This window comes from Strix aluco, chromosome 8 (genome assembly GCF_031877795.1).
Source record: "Strix aluco isolate bStrAlu1 chromosome 8, bStrAlu1.hap1, whole genome shotgun sequence".
Classification (NCBI taxonomy): domain Eukaryota; kingdom Metazoa; phylum Chordata; class Aves; order Strigiformes; family Strigidae; genus Strix; species Strix aluco.
Window position 1 is genome coordinate 2652343 of NC_133938.1, and position 12168 is coordinate 2664510.

Sequence of the window (12168 nt, forward strand, 5' to 3'; positions counted from 1 at the left end):
CTTAGGAGTAAGTGATTAACTTGGTCCTACATGTAATTTCAGAGGCTTTTGGGGAGCTTTTATGGCTTCAAAACATTCTGCATTTAATGATTATATTTTGCTTTCTTTTTTTCCCCTTTCCCCCCTAATAGCAGATGATAAATAACTCAATCCAGTACAAGAACTTCCAGATTGAGGTGAAGAAAGGCGGGTACTTCCTACATGGTTCAAACAAGTCTTTCTCATCCCTAAAAGAGCTGATGGACCACCTGAAAGGACAAATACTTCGGACAGACAACATAAGCTTTACACTGAAGAGGTGCTGCCAACCAAAACCAAGAGGTAGTCTGTCCTTTAAGAGAGGCGACGAACTTTGTTGTTGGAAGGAAACAGACTCTAGAAATAGGAGGTGTTCTTAGTGTCTTTGGTTTGTTCTGTATTCTTGTGTGAAGCTCTTTTACCACTTAAAAAAATTACATATAAAGTTTCTTTCCTCTCTGTGGAGAAGGAGTCTTGCCAAAAAGCAAAAGCAAGCCCTGTGAACAGGGTTTAGGGGTTTCCTTTCAATGTTACAAGCTCAGCACAGGATTCTCAGGGGCTGGCGCTTCTCATGAGCCTTGTTTGTGTGAACTTTTCAAATGACACTGAGAAAAGTTCTGGTTTCCCTCTTTGCACCTAAACAGCTGGCCCTGCAGTATCGACAGCAGAGGTGGAACTCTAGGTTTGTTTAAAAAGAAAATGTCACAGCTGACTCACAGTCATGGGCTGAAATGCTGCGGTGAAGTGGGGACTGTGAAAGGTTCTTCCTTTACTCCGCCGAGTCACGTATGCCAGGCAGTGCCGCCACGCCTCACGTCGCCTTCCTCTGGCAAAGGAGGGTTGCAGCCTGCAGGGGTTGTGTGGCAGCCTTTGGTTTGAAGCTTGTTTGCACTCACGCTGAGCTGTCGTTTACTCTAATAATCTTCGTGAAGCAGCAGGGAAGGGTTGGTCTCTGCCGCTATTCGCAAGTGGAACAGCTTTGCAGTCAGTAAATCCATCTGTGGGGTCAGATTTTGGAGGGCTGGGACAATGGTGCATTTGTTAAACCATTCATGCCAACACTTAGTGAAATTGTTTGCTATAAACTACAAGTGTCTCGCAGCTGAATTTTGTATGAAAGAGGAAACACAGTGGCGTGATTGTGTTGATCAGATAATGGTTTCCTGTTAGAGTAAGGGGAATAACTGAGCTACATTAATTACCTGCTTGTTCTGACAGTTCTAGAGGACAGCACTCTGTAGATAGACACGGAGCTTATCAGCACTTTGAAGAACATTGGTAATTGTCTGGAGCATGGAGAGATTATACATTTTGACATTTTGATTACATTTTGACAGCTGTATTTGTAAAATAAAACAGGTCAAGGAGTTGACTGCCCACTTCAGCTTTTCACTGGCATTAGCTACAGTGGGATCCAACACATCATCTATGCTGTTCCCTGTTCTGTCTCTTCCCTGGCTATTTTTTTTCCCCTCATTCTTTTTGAATCTCTCTCTTTAATTGGTTATTCACAACGTTTAGGTGATGCAGAAATGAAGCCGTTTTTCCAGTGTCTGGTTCATTACTGATTGTTTCCAGAGCACTAGATCACGGTTTAGCCCCAATGCACGTGTTCTGCTCACAGTAATGGCAAGGCCAGATGCACACAGATACCTAAAACCATTGTATCATAATAAATAACGCCTGCTGTCAAACACAGGAAGACAAAATTCACGTGCAAGACTTTTGGATCTAACCGTTGCCTCTCCCTGATCAGAAGCAGTGGGGAGGAAGCACTGGCCTTCGGAGTCTTTTCCTTCTGTTTATTTCCCATTCCCTAGTTTAATTCCAGTGCTCTGGAAACAGACTGTTCGTGTTTCCCAGAGCGCAAGAAATTTTCAAGGAGGTAAAAGAGAGGAGATGAGACTCCAGCTACCCCTTGCCCATCTGTGCCCTGGAAAGGAGATGTACCTGTTGGCAGGAGGGACTGTCTGTTATTCGACTTAATGTACAGCAGAATTATTGCCTCTTTCAGTCCTGGGTATTTCTCTGTGCAGTAAACACTATTCAGTTGCATAATATCAGTCCCAAAATGACTAATATTAACGTTGTGTATATATAATATAAAATGTGTAGCTCTGCTGTAGTGAATTCTCTGTTGGATGACAGAGAAGTTACTTGAGTCAAAAGTTTCTTCTTTCCTCCCTCCTCCTCATTCATTTGGGGATTTACCTTGCAGTGAGCACATACCGTGCTGTTATCGACTGAGAAGGGTGAATGCAGTTATCTTTGAAAAGTCTTAAAGACTTATCTTCTCTCCCTGCCTTCCAGAAATCTCCAACTTGCTAGTTGCAACCAAGAAGGCGCAGGAGTGGCAGCCCGTTTTTCACCTAGGGCAGCTGAGTTTCCATCGAATCCTCAAGGAAGAAATCATGCAGGTAGGTAGCTGCTGGACTGTGTTTCTCTCTTGTAATCAAAGACGTGTGGGAGCCCACTCCACCTGGTCAAGTGATACAAAATCACCCTGTTCTGGCTGGTTCTTCCACTCCCATTTCTCCTCATTAAAACTTAATTGGAATCTTTATTTGTATCAAAGCCTCTTATTGTAGAATCTAGATGTTTATATGTCCCTGTGCAGAAAAAGAAGAGAATCTTGGAAGTAATGCCTTTCACTAGAAATCAAATTGGTATTTGAGGAATTTTCTAATGTCAGTGGAAAGAGGTGCCTCTAAGGTCACTGTTGAAAAAATCATGGACGTCTTCAGAGCTAGTTTTCCTAGCTGGTTTGTGGCTAGATGTGGCTGTATCTTTTAAAGCCTGACACACCAGAGAAATGGGCAACTTGAGGTTTAAGATAATATCCTACAGTAAAAAAAGGTGAAGTATCAAAAGCTCTGAAGAGCCTTAGCATTCAAAAGTTTGTGTTCCAAACTGATTCAGCACACAAATTTTCTGACAGTTGTTTGCAGCTACTGATGCGGGTGACCTGAATAAATTTCAAAAAACACACAGAGGTTTGAATGCACAAATCACATTTAATGTTTCTAAAAGACCTGAGCTCTTAAATCATGCAGTTAGCTTCTTCAGTTAAATAAAAAGGCTGGGTTAAGTTTGGGGTTTTTTTTTTTATAATTGCATCACGGACCAGAGAGGACAGATATAGATTATGTTAATTGTTTTTTGATTGGTATATTTACAGTCAGCATGCAGGCTTCCTGCAAAAATACCCCAAGGCGGAATCCTCTGTTATTTAGGAGGAAATTGCTTTCCCAAACAAAGTGTTCCATTGAAATATTACTTCCTTTAACTTTTGGAAACACATTAAAGATTGCCTCAGTAGCAGCTTATTGTAAATAAGAGGCCAGTTATTATTTATTCATTTAGTGTTTAGTCTAATAATGTTAAATCACGCTGAACCTGTTTGATGTTAATGGAGATGTAATAGCCCTTTAATATCAAATGTGTTTTCAGTGGTGAGTAGGCTCAGACCACTAAAGGAAAGAATAACACGCTGTCACTGGTTTCTCACTGTAATAATTTTAAGTCTCTGTGTAGCTAGATCGAGTGGAGGGCTTAAGTCCACTCTTGGAGAGGCAGAATGGAGTGCAGAGTCGAGTATTTGTGTAAATCTACGCTTGTTTGCTTCATGTCCTGGTTTGAAAAATATGTGGTGTGTTACGTCTTAGGGCGAACATCTTGGAAGAGGGACGAGAACACAGATTTACTCAGGGATTCTCAACTACAAAGATGATGAGAATGAAGGATATCAAAACGAAAAAGAGATTAAAGTCCTCCTCAAAGTCTTGGACCCCAGCCACAGAGACATTTCTTTGGCAAGTTTTTTTCCTTTTTGTCTGTTGTACTACAAATGCTGCATCTCACCATATTGTACGTGGGAAACTATGAAAAGCCTTTTAAAAAAAAAAAAGGGGGTTGTGTATACAGTAAGGGAATGGGAAAATGCTGAAGGTCTATCTCACCACTTCAGACAGTCAGATCCATCACTGACCAGCATTTTTGAGATACTCAGCCAGCTGATCTCATTAGAGAGGCAGCAGCACCCGGTCTGGCGGGTGCTGACTTCCAGCCTGCACGCGTGCAGACTGTAAGCGCGGGGAAAACGGCCCCGGAGCTCGCTGTGGTACGAAACACACCGTCACGGCCGTGCCCGGGGCCTTGCGACTGTGTCCAGAGCTGCGGAGTTCAGTGAGGGTGCTGCTGCCTGCCAGAAATTCCCTCCACCTTGCGTGCTGGGCTGTGGGTCTGTCACCGGTTCTGTCATCGACACGGCCACAGGCAAGTTCCTTGATCTGCGTTTTGCTTAATCATCTAGTAAGAGAGGTTAACGTGTCGCACAGGGGATGCAAAGAACGTGCATGTCTGCGTGTTCAAGGAAGAAACAGAATGACCAGATGTGGGTATCTCTAGGTTTGCTTTATTAACAACTCAAGTTGGGCCAACACCACGGTGAATGGCAAATATCCGAAGGCCTTGTGCAGTTTATAAACTATTTCTAAATCTATTACCTAAGTCCGAAGTCTTTATGAGTTTCCACTCAACCTTTTAGTTCTTGATTCTCATCATTTATTAAAGTTCACTACAATCCCCTGTCTCAGCTGCATTCTTCTCTTCCAGTTCCAATCCTTGTTTCAGTTTCAGGGTCATCTTGCAGGTCATCATCTTCTTCATCTTTCTTCTACTAGTTTTCATCTCGTACAATTCTGAGAAAGACTTCAAGATGTTCTGTTAAAAGCTTTGGTAGAGCAAGTAGTTTCTATATACTAAATTCTCTTAATCTAGCAAAACACCTGTGTTTAGTCAATTAATCATCCTTTGTTAAAACTGTATAGGATTAACTTGACTGGGTTTTAAACCAGCCTTGGTTGGGACTATACAAGAAGCAGGCTAAGAACACTTTTCAGAGCTGTTGAGCAACATTCTGGTTGCCTTAGTAGTATTACAAGATAGCTAAGTCCTGAACACATTTTATTAGGCCTTAAAATCTATTTCAAATATACCAGAGGTTATATTTAAAATATACGGGGGTGCAGGGAAGGGCACCGGCTGCTTATGTGACCCAGAGAACACACACCCCCCCCCCCCGTCTCTGGCAGTGCTCCACTGCCCCGTTACGACAGTGGGATGGCACATCCCTACCGTTGGTGGCCCTTCGTGTTACTAGAAAACACAGTGGTCTTTTGTGAATGTTTTTATAACTTGACGCTCTGTATTTGTGAAACACGCGGGCAGCTGCCACAGTGACCAGCAGCGTAATGGTTGAGCTCTTCCCCTCTCCAACAGGCGTTCTTCGAAACAGCGAGCATGATGAGGCAGGTGTCTCACAAGCACATCGTCCTCCTGCACGGCGTCTGCGTCCGCGACGTGGAAAGTGAGTTGGGTGAACACCTCTGTAGGCAGCGGGCTGGGAGGGGACGGGGCAGCGGGGGAGATGCTTCGCAGCTGCTGCCTCTTGACTTGTCAGCGCAGGCAGAAGCGGAATTGGAACAGGAAGGCAGCTGCAAAGTCCTTTTTCCTAACAAGTTTCCTGTTCCAGCGCTGTCTTTGAGTAAGTGCCTCACAGGATGGTGCTTTGAGGTCAGAGTGCCAGAGCAATAGTGGGGGTGTCGATGCAAACCAGCCTCCTGGCAGAAGTTATTTCCCTGGGAAAGCTCAGCCCTGGGGGCTGTGAACTGCTTTGTCCAGGTTTACTGTTTACTATAGCCAGCCACTCTTCTCAGCCTTTTAATTTGGACACCAAGCACTAAAATAAACTTTAAGGAAGGTGAAATAAAGACACAACCACCTCGCCTGGCGGGGGGAAGGCGGTAGCAGGCCTACGAGATGACTTGGGACACCGGTTATTGCAATACTGACTTTATGCATCTGACTTTGCAGATATCATGGTGGAAGAGTTTGTTGAATTCGGGCCTCTGGATCTGTTTATGCATCGGAAAAGTGAAGTTCTGACAACTCCTTGGAAATTCAAAGTTGCCAAGCAACTTGCAAGTGCACTAAGCTACCTGGTAAGAATGCAGCTTGGCAGAAGCATTGCCTGTAGCTGCTGCAGCCTAAGGCTACGGGGGTTTCGCATGCATTAGTAACTAAAGAATTTCCTTTCCCAGGTGGGACTGTACGATTTATGGGATTTCTTTTTGTATTCATTATGTTGCTTTAAATAAGGAGAAAGACTCTCAGAGAAGGTGGTGAGCTTGATTTCTATCAGCAGGCCATGTGCTTGCGTTTGCCACCAGTTTATGTGCCTACAACTATGCTTTTTGTGAAAAAGGAATATAATGTTGGTCTTTCTTCCAAAGTGTGTCAGCTCTACAAATACAAACGCTTATGTGTGGACAGTATGTTTCCCTACTCCTCCTTTCCCTGTTTTTCTCTAGGATAATTTTTCCCAAGCTGTACTTTTGGATTTCAGCTTGGAGTATTTTACAGCGATTTTATTATTATTATTGGAGTATTTTACATACTATAGGTGTTAGAGTACTGGCAAAGCATTGCTAGCTCACTGCACTCACGATTCTTTTTTCCCCTCTCACTGTAGGAGGATAAGGATTTGGTACACGGAAATGTGTGTACTAAGAACATCCTGCTGGCAAGAGAGGGAATTGACACTGAATATGGTCCTTTCATAAAGCTGAGCGACCCAGGAATCCCAATAACTGTGCTGTCCAGGCAAGGTATGGTGCAGGAATTGGATTTCTCTTCAGTGTGGTGGGGAAGGGGAAAGGAAATATCATTTATAGCTGGAGCTAGAACTGGCTCTAGAATAGAAGCAACCAGCTTTCATGAAACTGAAAACTCCATGGAAGTAAAGGAGTGTTGCTGACGGTGGGTGCTGACTGTATTAATTTCTCTTAAAAAGTCATATTAATACAGAAGGAATTTCAGTTTCTGGATGGCTCAAGGCAGTGCTTGTAAAAGCCATGGAAATGTCCTTCTGAGAACAGGGATTTGAGAATCAAGATTTCCCTGAAACTGGACAAATACAGCAGCTTTAGTTTCTTTTAGTTAGGCAGCTGTTAGACAGGAATAATTAAGGTAGAAGGCTGGTTTTTTAGTCCTTTGATATTAACTCCAAAGTGCATTGATTCTGTGTTTTATTTAAGAATGCGTTGAGCGAATCCCCTGGATTGCACCTGAATGTGTTGAAGACTCCAAAAATTTAAGCATTGCAGCAGACAAGTGGAGTTTTGGTACAACACTGTGGGAAATCTGCTATAACGGAGAGATACCACTGAAAGACAAGACGTTGGCAGAGGTAAAACTGTGTTACATAAACTTTACCTCGATGTCTCGGCTACTTCCTCTGTGGCACTTCAGTTTCCAGACCCAATTCGAGCTGCTTTCAACTTCCAGGAAAACCAGCTCTGCTGGGCTCCATAAGGGGCTGAGCCACCTAAATTGCCACAGGTTGCAGCAGGAATTCTTGCCCATCCTACAGAAATTGCCAATTATTGCTGGAGCCTGACCTTGTTGGGGATTTTCAAAACTCATAACAATTGAGCAGAACTTCTGATGCTCTCACTCACACCCTTTTCTAACCCCTGCGCCCAGTTATAAACTGACAGGTTCTGTTTAAAAAGCAGCTGGGTGGTTCTGTTCTTGCTTGGTTTTTTTGGACGTTGGTTCAGAACTAGTCTCCTGTGGGACACCATTATTCTTCACTCTGAAATCTAAAAAGAAAAAAAAAGTAAGTCAATAAATCTTGTTCTGCCTTACTGCTGGCAGTTTCTGTTCGTCACTGCTGGAGTCCCTCAGCGTATGTTCCGAATGTGCTTTTTCTCCCTCAAAGTTCTGCTGTGTGGGGAAGGCAACGGAGCGTGGCAGCTGCTGCTCGGCTGAAGGAAATGACTGAGTACTTGAGTCACTGCCGAGTTGTTTTAACAGGAGGTAGCTGAAAGGAACTTGCTGCCCTGGCTACAGGCCCCTTCCTGCACGTGGCAGACAGCCGGCGTAGTTCTGCCGGGCTGAGAAAACGCACAAACCCCCCCTCCTCCCGTCTGCCCTGAGGCTGGTACCTTCCCGGGGGTTGTGAGGAGCAGCCAGTATCATGGTGTTTCCTTGGCAAGCGTTTCTGCTCAGCCATTAGCCCCGGTGCATAAGTAACGTGGCAAACCTGGCAGAAAAATAACTCCTGAGGAGGTGAAATCTTCAGCACGATTTAGATACTTCAGTTGTTTTAAGGGGTTGCTCCAAACTACACCAGATTCAGCACAACAGTAATTCTCCACTGATAGGAGATGGTTTAGTTTCTGCCGAAAAGGAGGGAATTTCCTTGGCAAAGTTGAGTAACAGTTCACAAGGAGTTAAGGATCTGATGGTGACGTCTTCAGGTGTAGAAGTTTATGAAGTTTAAAAGCTAAAATTGATGTTCCGTGTGCGCCTTACAGAAGGAGAGGTTCTACGAGGGGCACTTTGTGTTGGCTACGCCATCGTGCAAGGAGCTGGCTGACCTGATGAAACAGTGCATGAACTACGACCCCCACCAGAGACCCTTCTTCAGAGCCATCATGAGGGACATCAACAAGCTGGAGGAGCAGAGTAAGGCCCGGGTTTGCTGACGGGCTGCGGGGAGGGCGGCTGGTTTCGTTGGCAAAGTTGGGCGCCTCGCAGCAGCCTCCTTCCGCGCACGTGGTTGTGTTGAAGGGAGCGTGTTGCGTCCCTGCAGCTGTGGAACTACCCCCTGCTTAGAGAGGAGTGCAGATAAGATGTGAGTGTTTAATTCAGACTGACTGGGTGGCTGAAGTTGTGGTGGTGTCACTGCTGTTTCATTCGATGGTCTGTGTTTTATAAAACAGCTTAAATTAGTTTCAAGACAGTCTTTGAGCTCCATGAGATTTCCATCAGACTCTTGAGCAAAGCAGAGTATTAACAGAGATGGTTCTGGTTCATCTGACATTGAAGTTGCTACAGAGCAACTAACAGATGATCAATTAAGGGCAAAACTTTACATTCCATACCTAGTAATAAATAATCGTGGAAGCTGGCTCACTACTGCACAGTGGGGAGTATACCAAGAGGAAACAGAATCAGTCTGGAAAAAGGCCCAGCAAGCAACCAACCCACAGAGTGGGGGAGGAAGATCAGTAAGTGATGGACTGGCACATATGAATGGAAGGGATTCCCTGTCAAAAAGTAGCCAGGGATATTAAATACAAGAAGTTGTGACAGAAGGGCTAGACACGCTCGAACAGAGGCAGGTTGGAAGTGAGGAAGGACACCCTGGAGGGGCAGGAATCTGCCTGACCTGGCCTTTTTTTCCACTCCTAGATCCTGATATTGTCTCGGAGAAGAAGCCCTTTACAGAGGTTGATCCCACTCTCTTTGAGAAACGATTCTTGAAGAGAATCCGCGATTTGGGGGAGGTAAGAGGAACGTCAGATACAGAACAGAGACGAGCGTGCGTGTGTGTGTGTACGCAGAGCTGTGTGTGCTTTCTGCGTCCCAACAGGATGACGGGAGTTGTGAGCGCCTGAAATCATCAGTGAAACTACAGTGAGTGTCTGTTAAATAACGTTATCTTTTCTTTTACAATTAGGGCCACTTTGGCAAGGTTGAACTCTGCAGATACGACCCAGAAGGCGACAATACAGGGGAGCAAGTGGCAGTTAAATCTCTAAAGCCAGAAAGTGGAGGGAATCACATCGCTGATCTCAAGAAGGAAATCGAAATCTTGAGGAATCTTTATCATGAGAACATTGTCAAATACAAGGGAATTTGCACAGAAGATGGTAAATCTTCATGTAGAATATTAAAAGTATACACTAAAAGTATAAGGGTTTTCCTTTAAAAATGAAGCATTTTGTAAAGCAGAACAGTCTTAGTTCAATCTCACGGGTTTAGACCTCTTGCTTCATGGAAAAAGCAGCAATTTATCTCTGAACTTGTCCTCCTGCCCATTTTTCTGCCTGGCTAACTGGGATGTGAGCAACAGGGTTGACGTTCTCCCCAAATCCATTAAAAAAAAGAGCACCCAGGCAGGCTGGTGGTGTCTGTCCAGGAGTGGCCGACTGCTGCAGCCAGGTCACAGCCCTGCAAACCCAGGGGTGTCATTATTAGAAGCGTATGTTATTAATAGGAAAGAGCTTCTGGTTTTGTATTTGCAGTAGTGATTATTATAAGCCAATATTAAACGCTTTAAGAACTTTTAAAATTCAGTAACTCCTGCCTGGAATAGATTTCTGGACTGGGACAGTGACTGGTAACGGGAGGCAGCCTGTAGTCTGGCCGTGGTCGTGCGATACCATTACAAATGCTGCCGGTGCCATGGGCTTGTACCAGTTCCTGGTGCTAATGACGTGAGAAGGGTCACGTGGCTACAAATTAAACACACGCTCTGCTTTTAGGAGGAAGCGGGATTAAACTCATCATGGAATTTCTTCCTTCTGGGAGCCTAAAGGAGTATCTCCCCCGGAACAAGAACAAAATCAATCTCAAACAGCTTCTCAGATATGCAGTTCAGATCTGCAAGGTGAGCCTGGCCCCAGAGCCTTCCTGCAACTCTCCTGTTTGATTAGTTTAATTTAATTGCAAGGGGGGGGGGGGGGGAGGGGAGAGGCTGGCTTGAACAAAGCCATTCTCCTTGCTTTGTCCACAAGGAATCCTAAAGCAGTCTCTGCTGTGCTTCGGGTGCTCAAAGATCCGCAAGGGAATAATTACCAGCTTCCCTTTGCATAAAAGTTTACTATAGGTTGTTCCTGCTGCAGAATTTGAAGCCTGAGGAGGGAGGGCAGTGTTTAGGAAGGGTGTTGTTGGCAAGAGGGAAGGAGCAGCCTGCAGGTCTAAAGCGAGGAGGAGACGTGAGTGCAGTGAGGCCACGTGAAGTGATGAGCTCTGCAAGAGACTCTGTTTTTGTGATTGTGGTGAACCGGGTGGTTGTAAGAAGCGCAGAGACAGCCTGTCAGTTTTAGCAGCACCCGAAGGAACCACTGCTGAGGAGAGAAGGGTCTGGAGGTGGTGGCTGCTCAGCTGAAAATGAAAAAGCACGAAGCTGAAACAACAGCCTTGACACGAGGAACCCAAAGGCTGAGTTTAAGGGGGGGAGTGGTGTCAGAAAAGGACCCTGGAAAGTGCCAACCTGCTGCGGGAACGTGGACAGAGTGTTGCCACATGAGTGAGGGAGCGTTTGAAGGGGAAGTTGGGGAAAACCAGTGATGAAAGTATGGGAGAAACCAGCATAAAAGGCTTTCTTCTCTCTCAGGGAATGGACTATCTGGGCTCCCGTCAGTATGTGCACCGTGACTTGGCAGCAAGGAACGTCCTGGTTGAAAGCGAGAACAGAGTGAAGATTGGAGACTTCGGTCTCACCAAAGCAATCGAGACGGACAAGGAGTACTACACTGTCAAAGACGACCTCGACAGCCCCGTTTTTTGGTAATAACTTAAAATTTGTTTTCTTTAACCAGATTGTGCCGCGGAATAACTTGTCTGCTCCTGTAGACTCAGGCTTTCAGGCGTCCCGAAGGTTTTTCCTGTTTGGATAAGAGGCCTGAGATACAACGTCAGAGCAAGGAAGAGGCACCTGGTAGACTATACTTGCCTACTCTGGTGCTGTTTATTTCCTCCTGCACTTAACGATCCATTTTCCCACGACTTCTTGTGGTTTTGGTCTCCTTCAGTTTCACAGTGACTTGTTGTGTAATACTTGTACCTTATTTACTACTTCTGTGGCATCCCAAGTTTCTATATGAGGACGTTACAAACGCAGGAGGTGTTTGTTCGCTTACATTAATCGCGCGTGGGTTGCGCACGTACGAGTAGCTGCGTGCAGCTCTGAGCAACGCTGTCGTTGTGCCCGCAGGTATGCCCCAGAGTGCTTGCTTCAGAGTAAATTTTACATTGCCTCGGACGTCTGGTCGTTTGGGGTGACGCTGTATGAGCTGCTGACCTACTGTGATTCGGAGTCCAGTCCCATGGCAGTAAGTGGCTGTGAAAGAAATTGTTGCTAAAGCTGCTTAAATCAGCTATTTAAAAAAAAAAAAAACGCATTATTTTTGGAAACAAGAAGTGGAATGAATCTCTTTATCTTATGAAAACAACCCCCGTACTCCCTGTACAGAGATAAGTTGTGGTGACTGCGTGTCCTGCTAAGGAAACTGTATTTGTAAATGTTACCATCTATTTTCTAACGTGACTATATGGTGCACGGTATCTGCACGA

At 45.0% G+C, this 12168-nt stretch overlaps 1 protein-coding gene across 3 annotated transcripts in view; it reads left to right on the forward strand.

The window, feature by feature from the left end:
* Positions 1 to 12168, forward strand: part of JAK1 (Janus kinase 1) — a 63296-nt gene that overhangs the window by 48719 nt on the left and 2409 nt on the right. For 2 of the 3 annotated variants that reach the window (XM_074831810.1, XM_074831811.1), the window contains exons 11-23: positions 132 to 321; positions 2329 to 2435; positions 3684 to 3830; positions 5299 to 5386; positions 5893 to 6020; positions 6551 to 6686; positions 7116 to 7267; positions 8400 to 8550; positions 9280 to 9374; positions 9548 to 9740; positions 10356 to 10480; positions 11210 to 11382; positions 11810 to 11927. In XM_074831810.1, coding sequence (XP_074687911.1) covers positions 132 to 321; positions 2329 to 2435; positions 3684 to 3830; positions 5299 to 5386; positions 5893 to 6020; positions 6551 to 6686; positions 7116 to 7267; positions 8400 to 8550; positions 9280 to 9374; positions 9548 to 9740; positions 10356 to 10480; positions 11210 to 11382; positions 11810 to 11927 — 1803 coding nt within the window. The remainder of the gene's footprint in view (positions 1 to 131; positions 322 to 2328; positions 2436 to 3683; positions 3831 to 5298; positions 5387 to 5892; positions 6021 to 6550; positions 6687 to 7115; positions 7268 to 8399; positions 8551 to 9279; positions 9375 to 9547; positions 9741 to 10355; positions 10481 to 11209; positions 11383 to 11809; positions 11928 to 12168) is intronic. The other variant, XM_074831813.1, reaches the window with a different exon arrangement.